This window comes from Octodon degus, unplaced genomic scaffold (genome assembly GCF_000260255.1).
Source record: "Octodon degus isolate 3935 unplaced genomic scaffold, OctDeg1.0 scaffold00050, whole genome shotgun sequence".
Lineage (NCBI taxonomy): Eukaryota > Metazoa > Chordata > Mammalia > Rodentia > Octodontidae > Octodon > Octodon degus.
In genome coordinates, this window is record NW_004524626.1 from 10964821 (window position 1) to 10972408 (window position 7588).

At 57.0% G+C, this 7588-nt stretch overlaps 1 protein-coding gene across 1 annotated transcript in view; it reads left to right on the top strand.

Moving 5' to 3' along the window:
* The first annotated feature begins 1132 nt into the window (after positions 1-1132).
* Elavl3 (ELAV like RNA binding protein 3) overlaps positions 1133-7588 on the top strand; it is an 8733-nt gene continuing 2277 nt past the window's right edge. Inside the window, exons 1-5 of the mRNA XM_012515106.1 lie at positions 1133-1346; positions 1582-1685; positions 4890-5043; positions 5152-5377; positions 6294-6332. Coding sequence (XP_012370560.1) covers positions 1142-1346; positions 1582-1685; positions 4890-5043; positions 5152-5377; positions 6294-6332 — 728 coding nt within the window. The 5' untranslated portion in view covers positions 1133-1141. The remainder of the gene's footprint in view (positions 1347-1581; positions 1686-4889; positions 5044-5151; positions 5378-6293; positions 6333-7588) is intronic.

Genomic DNA, 7588 nt, shown 5'->3' on the forward strand with positions numbered 1-7588 from the left:
TACGCCCAGCTGTCTGCTTGGGTATTTGATGTATTTGCCTGTTTTATAAAGTTAAGTCTCCATAGTTAAAAAACCGTTTATTTAGCAGGAGGAGCACTGTGATTTTGAGGCCAGCCTGGGCTGCAAAGTGAGTACAGACAAAGCCAGCGAACCCAGTTTTGGAAGCAGAAAGTTAAAGGTCATGCACATGTGTTTGACCTCAGATAAGGGTTCTGTCGCTTCAGTCACAACGTGATAAACAGAAATAACTGTGTGTGGAGGACACGGGCAGAGGGTGGCCTTCCTTGTGACCTGCTCTGGAGAGAGCTAACCAGGGTCCCTGGAGAGCAGCATTAATCCCTTCCGAGGGCAAAGCCCGGATGACCTAATTAACTTTCCGGGCCTGTCTCTTAAAGGTACCATACCTGGGGCCGGGGAGATGGCTCAGTAGAATAAGCGCTTCCCTGGCAAGTGCAAGGGCCTGAGTTCAATCCCCGGTTCCGCAAAAAAAAAAAAAAAAAAAAAGGTACCACACCTCCCCCAGCACCAGGCTTCCCTCAAACCCTTGACCCTTTAGGGGGCTTGCAACCCTGCTCTTAAGCCGAATCAGGAGGGTGGTGTTATTTTGTTGTTGCTTGTTTCCCGGTGTGAAGATGCACACCTCTAATCGCTGAGTTCAAGGTCAGCCTACATTGCATAGTGAAACCCCATCTCAAAAAAATAGAGAAATATATATAATATATTATTTATTTATTTATTTTGGGGGGTATTTTTAGGGGAGGGTCCACAGGATACTCAGGGCCTCACTACTAGATCGGAGTCGCAGGGATTCTCCTGTTTACATACTCCCAAGAGCTGGGCTTACAGGCGTGCCACCACGCCCAGTCTCAACTGCCCTCTCAGCCTGCTCCTGGGGCGGGCGGGCCGGGACAGTCCTGGGGATCAAGACCCGACCCCTGCTTGAGGCACTTAAATCCGCTGAGCTATTTGGCCGGCCCTAAAAATAGAGAAATAGATAATGTGTAGCCCCCTGTCTTTGCTCAAAAGCGCACCGCATAGGGCTCCTCTGTCACCGCCAGCCTGCTCCTCCTCACAGCGCCCCTGTGTGGGGACTGGGCGGTGAGCGGGTGCAACCTGTTGTCTCCAGCAGATACTGGGGGCCATGGAGTCTCAGGTGGGGGGGGGCCCGGCCGGCCCAGCCCTGCCCAATGGGCCACTCCTGGGCACCAACGGAGCGACTGACGACAGCAAGACCAACCTCATCGTCAACTACCTGCCCCAGAACATGACCCAGGATGAGTTCAAGAGTCTGTTCGGCAGCATCGGTGACATTGAGTCCTGCAAGTTGGTTCGGGACAAGATCACAGGTGTGGCTGCTGGCCCGAGGCCAGGGTGGGGGTGGGATGGGGAGGGTGCAGAGGGCCCCAGGGGTACAGGTGCCACCCGCACAGGTGTGAGTCTGGGCGAGTGGCCACGTGCCACTCGGGGGTGTGTGGTGTCACGGAGGGACAGGCCAAGGGGGGCCCCTCTGAGGCCCCGGTTTGGAAGGGCACTGGCGCGCCCCAGGCTGGGCACGGAATCCCATCCTGATCTCGCACTCAGGCCAAAGCCTCGGCTATGGATTTGTGAACTATTCTGACCCCAACGACGCAGACAAAGCCATAAACACCCTCAACGGCCTCAAACTGCAGACCAAGACCATCAAGGTGAGCGAGTGCCGCCACCCCCACGGCCACCTGGGGTCCCCTGGGACCGCACCTCGCTCTCTCCCCCACTGGCGCCTGCGCCTCGTCCCAAGGGGGCTCAGTCCCTCCTCGAAGCTTTCTGGCTGCTTCGCCCGGCAGGAGCGCGAGGGTGTGGAGGAGGCAACTGCTTTGTTTCTCCACACCTCAGTTTTCCAGCCTGTCAATGGGGACAATGTAAGCCCCACAATATCTGGAAGCTTGTGAGGTCAGCCAGGCCTCAAAGGTAGGACAGAGTGAGTGACCAGGTCCCTTGGGTCACCCCCTGCCTGCCTTTGTCCTGGCCGTGGAGGTGGGAGCCCATCTGCCATCTGGAGCCTAATTAGGGTGTGGGATGTGGATTGGGGCGGCCCCTCCCCCGCCTTTGTGCGGCGCCCCTCCCCCACTGCTCCCCTCTTAGCAGCTATAGTCAGGACCCTGTGAGCCTGATCCCTGGGGGGATCACCATGGAAACTCCTCGCCCATCCGCCTGGGGGTGTGTGGACTCCGCCCCACAAATCTGCTCCTGGACCCTGAGGAAGGCCGGGAGGGGGGTGCCCATCTGGCCCCCCATTTGTCCTGGGGCCTGAGGTATAGGAATCTTCCTGTCTTTGACTTGGGTGTGCTGGGGAGAAACAAGGTTGTGACCTCATGGCCCCCTTGCAGCCAGCCGGGCCCAGAAGCCCCCCCCAGCCCGGGGGTAGACACTAGTGACTAAATAGCAGCGTGTGTTGTGTGTGCACATGATATCCCGGGACACGGTGGTTGTGTCACATGGAGCCTACACAGCGGCTTCTGTCGTGTGAGTCCGTCTGTGTGATGCGCGTCCTGAGGGTCTAGACTGGCTAGTGCTTCCCGACAGACACAGACACTCAGGCTGTGACCAGGTGGGGTGCCGAGGGTGTGTCTGGCTGTGACAGTGCTTGTGTGACCAAGTGACACTGGGTGGGTGTGCCTTTCTGTGCTCCATTGGGGACAGAACATGTGTGCCCTGCAGTAGGTGACAGGTGTGCTCAGTTCTGAGTGTAGCTCTTAGGAGCTTGTGTCATAGGGAGCTAGCGGTGGCCTGGTGACTCCCTCTTGCCAGCTTGCCCAGTGTGGTGCCTCCCGGGGGTCACTAAGGCTGGGGGTCACTAAGGCTGCGTCCCCCAGTTGGGCCCCACCCACTGAGCACGCTGGCAGATTCTTACCGTCACCTGTGTGCAAAAGCTGGGCCACTTCCAGGTGTAGGAAGAATTTGCCGTTGCTGCAGCAGAGAACCAGCCCCCATTATAGAGAAAGGAATGAAGTGCCTACTGTGTGCCTTAGGGGATCCCAGCCCCCAGGCCCCACCTTGGTGCTTAGAGCACCTGCTCCTTCCATTTCCAAGCCCAATCCACCAAGGCACCCCTCAGCTGGCTACAGTTGCTCCCTCTTGTCATCTCAGGCACTTGGTTGAGGCAGGAGGGCTGCAAGTTCAAGATCAGCCAGGCCATTTGGGGAAACCGGTTCAAAATAAAAAGGGCTGGGGGCTGAGGAGATAGCTTGAGCTCTAAGTACCTGCCTGACAAGCACAAGGACCTGGGTTCAGTATCCCCACACCATGGTGGCCCGAAAGCCTATAATCTCAGCACTGGGGAGGCTGAGACAGGAAGATCACTTTGAGTCTGAGCTGTGTAGCGAGTCCCTGTACCAGATAAATAAGTAAATAAATAAATAATAAATTTTTAAAATTTTAAAAATAGGGCTGGGGATAAACCTCCACGTAAAGTCCCTTAGTTGAACCCTAGTAAGGCAGAAACAAAACCAAGCAAAATAAGACAAAACAGCAGCTATAATGTCTTTTCCTGGACGGCCCCAGGCGTGCAGTTCCATTACTCAGAACCCACCCCCTCCGTGCCCAGAGTACCCTCACCCTGCAATCCACCCCTACTCCGTTTATTTTGTTCGTTTCTTTTTTCTTTTCTTTTTGGCGGAACCAGGGATTGAACTCAGGCCCTTGCACTTGCCAGGGAAGCGCTTACTCCACTGAGCCATCTCCCCAGCCCTATTTTGTTCGTTTCTTAATTAGTTATTTCTGATGAAATGATACACCCTCACAACTCCTGGCTCCAAACAAAGACAGACAGACGCCCAGCAACAACCTTTAACTATCAAGAAGCTAATTGAGAAGAAAGAAAAAGGTGTTGGCAGAAGTAAGGGGCCGGGAGTTCGCCCTGCCCCCCACCCGTGAGCAGTTGGGGGCGGAGCTTCACGCCCCTCTCCCGGACGTGGGCAGGGACACAATGCCTGGGGTCACGTAATGCTCCCTGTTTTGTAAATGGACTTTTCTTTCGCCCACTTCACAATACTCGCCACTGTTTGGGGAATCAATGTCCACGTCCAGCATTTTTCCAACAGCTGCAGCGTCTCCGTGTTGGGCTGGACCCCACGGGTAGCGACTGGAATCGCATGATATCCCTGAGTCATGTCAATTCACACAGGAAAGAGGTGCTCTGAGAGCGAATAACTGAGATGGGATTGGGGGCTTGCAGGGAGAGGACAGGGAAGAGGCTGGACGAGGGGGGAGTTCTCTGTGGGGGAGGGGCGCGTGCAGAGGCCCCGGTCTGTATTTAGTACAGTCTCACTACGCAGCCCGGCCTCGTGGTGATCCACCTGTCACAGCCTCCCCAGTGCTAGGATTACAGGCATGGGCTACCATACCCAGTTTTGGTCTCTGGCCCAGCATGCAGTGGCAGGGATTGAACCCAGGCCCTTGTGCTTGCCAGGAAGCTGCTTAGATCACTGAGCTATCTCCTCCGCCCGGACTGGCGGATTTTGAGGGAAATGAGGCCTCTGTGGCGGTATGAGAGCAAGCAAGGAGAGCGATCAGGGCAGAGTATGGCAAGGCATCATGAACTCCAAGAAGGACTTCACTGCCAAGGAAGGCGGGAGCCACAGAAGGCTCAGTGCAGAGGGAGTGACCCGCTCAAGAGGACTCCCCAGGCTGGGAACCAAAGACAGAGCTGCTGTTGCTTTTAGGGTTGGGGCTTTGTTAGGACCCTTGGTCCTGGACCCACTGCTATGTCCTCTCCCCATCCATACCCTGCTCTGAGACACTGCAGGTGGGTGCCTCAGTGTACACCTGTAATCCCACCTGCTCAGGAGGCTGAGGCAGGAGGATCTCCAGTCGGAGCCCACCTCACCCTGTCCCTCTGCCCCCTTGCCCAGGTGTCCTACGCCAGGCCCAGCTCTGCATCCATCCGGGATGCCAACCTGTATGTCAGCGGGCTCCCCAAGACCATGAGCCAGAAAGAGATGGAGCAGCTCTTCTCACAGTACGGGCGCATCATCACCTCGCGCATTCTGGTGGACCAGGTCACAGGTCGGGCAGCAGGGAGACACCGCAGTTGCCAGGGGGCGAGACGGGGGTGGGGGAATGTAGCTGTGTGGGAGGGGCCAGCATCCTCATGCCCATGCTCATGCCTGGCAGGTGTCTCTCGGGGTGTGGGGTTCATTCGCTTTGACAAGAGGATCGAGGCCGAGGAGGCCATCAAAGGATTGAATGGGCAGAAGCCGCTCGGTGCGGCCGAGCCCATCACGGTCAAGTTCGCCAACAACCCGAGTCAGAAGACGGGGCAGGCGCTGCTCACCCACCTCTACCAGTCGTCCGCCCGGCGCTATGCAGGCCCCCTGCACCACCAGACACAGCGCTTCCGGTGAGCTCTCGGCAGGCCCAGCTGGCACCCCAAACCCCAGCCGGCAGTGATGAGGCCCCCCACCCTGGGGCTGCTGGGGTGCAGAGAGGCAAAGGCCAGGTTGTTGGTGCCGAGACCTGGCCCCAGTACATAGTCGGTGCTCAATGTGTCTGACTGTGACTGTTGGCTTTTGAGAAGGGCCCTGGGAATGGAACCTGGAACCTCTGGTCCTCTTTTTTATTTTGTACTTTGAGAGAGGGTCTCGCCAAGTTATCCACTGTGGCCATGAACCTGTGATCCTCCTGCCTCAGCCTTCCAGGTGCACGTGTACCACTCTACCTGGCACAGTTGTGTTGTTGGTGTTAGGGTTTTGGTGAAACTTGGCCAAAGTCCTGGTCGCTTTCTGTCTGTCCCCTGGGTGTGTGGGGCCTGACCTCAGTCCACTCAGCTGGACCAGAAACAACCATTTCCTGGGCGTTCGCTGTGTGCTGGGAATATTTATTTATCGTGCTCCCTGGTGAGGATGGAGCTTGCCTTGTCTACACCTTACAGAGTGAACCTCAGTAAAGCGCAGACGGGTGTCAGGCCCCGTCAGCACCCAGGGCCCCAGCCACTCAGAGTGGCAGGGAAAGTGGCCGCGGAGAGTTCCCTACGCCCTAGTGCTCCAGGACAGTGGCCCTGGCTGTCACTGTCTCCTTTGTTAGGGCCACTGCTAACTCAGAGATGCCACCAGTCCTGGGCCCAGATGGGCCCCGCCGGCCACCAGGGAGGGGTGGACCAGGATGGCGAGGGGCGGTGTCCGAGGGACCGCAGTCCGTGCCAGGCGGCGGCCAGCGGGACGGGCGGGGGCAGGGCCCTGCTGCCCTGACCGGTGGGGGCAGGGAGCCCGGGCTTGGCCGGCCATCACAGTGTGGTGACACCGCTTCTGCCTCCTCAGGCTGGACAACCTGCTCAACATGGCCTACGGAGTCAAGAGGTAACAGTGCCCCCCGCCCCGGCACCCCTCCTCGGACCCTCGCCCGCCACCCCCTCCCCACCACAGCCATGCAGCTGCTCGGCCCTGTCTGCCTCTGTCCGTGAGCCTGAGGCTGGCCCGGAGCTCGCAGATGCCAGAAAGGGCTCATGCCGTGAAGTGGGAGCTCCAGGAAAGTCCTGAAAGGCGGCAGCGCAGACCAGGATACATGCCTGGGGCTTCCCACCTTAATTCTTTGAGATCCACCAGCCACTCTGAATTGTTTTTGTCAAAGGTCACAAAATGACTTTCTGCCCCTAAGTCAAGGTGGACTGCATGGTGCCCCTTGATGCTGTCTGTGTCCCTGATCTGGTGAAAGTCCTTGTGTTTGGTTGGTTGCTTTTGGTTCATTTTTGAGACAGAGTCTTGGCTATGTAATGAATGCAGGCTGGCTTCAAACTCCCAGTGGTCCTCCTGTCTCAGCCTCCCGAGTACTGGGGTGACAGGCATGTGTTGACCTTCGCTGATTTTATTGCACCAAAAGCTGTGGAGGGCAGTTGGTGAGGCAGGTGCTGGGCCTGGGGCTGGGGTCCTAGCAGACCTGGCTCAACTTGGTACAGAGGAAGTGAGGCAAAGTTCAGGGCTCAGCGCTCAGGAAGGGCTCGATACATGGAGGGCTGCCGCTGCTGCCACTCCGGGCCTCAGCCTTGTGGGGACAGAAGGGAATGGGCGGCACCAGGGCTAGGCAGAGGGCAGCATGAGGGGCAGCAGGGCCTGCAGAGGCCCCACCCCATCTGGGGTGCCTTGGTACTGAGGCCCAGAAAGGAGCTGCAGTTGTAGTTCATGCAGCACATGCCCCCGAAGTCCCTAGCAGGTGCTGTTCTGGGGCAGGATGACACCAGAGAAGGTGAAATTGAAAATTGAAAATATTCCCTCTGCTCTGCTGGGAATATGTTCCAACACACATCCCTGAAATGAAGAATGATACCAGGGCCAGGGAGATGGCTCAGTGGAATAAGTGCTTACCTGGCAAGTGCAAGGACCTGAGTTCAATCTCCAGTTCTGAAAAAAAAAAAAGAATTATACCTAAGCCTTTTTTCTTTTTGAGAAGGGTCTCACTATGCAGTTCAGACTGGCCATGAGCTCACTTTGCAATCTAAGCTGGCCTTGAACCTGCAGCAATCCTCCTGCCTCAGCCTCCCTCCCGAGTGCTGGGATTATAGGCGTGCACCACCATGCCTGGCTATCATATTATTGATCACAATATTCAGTAAGTGTTT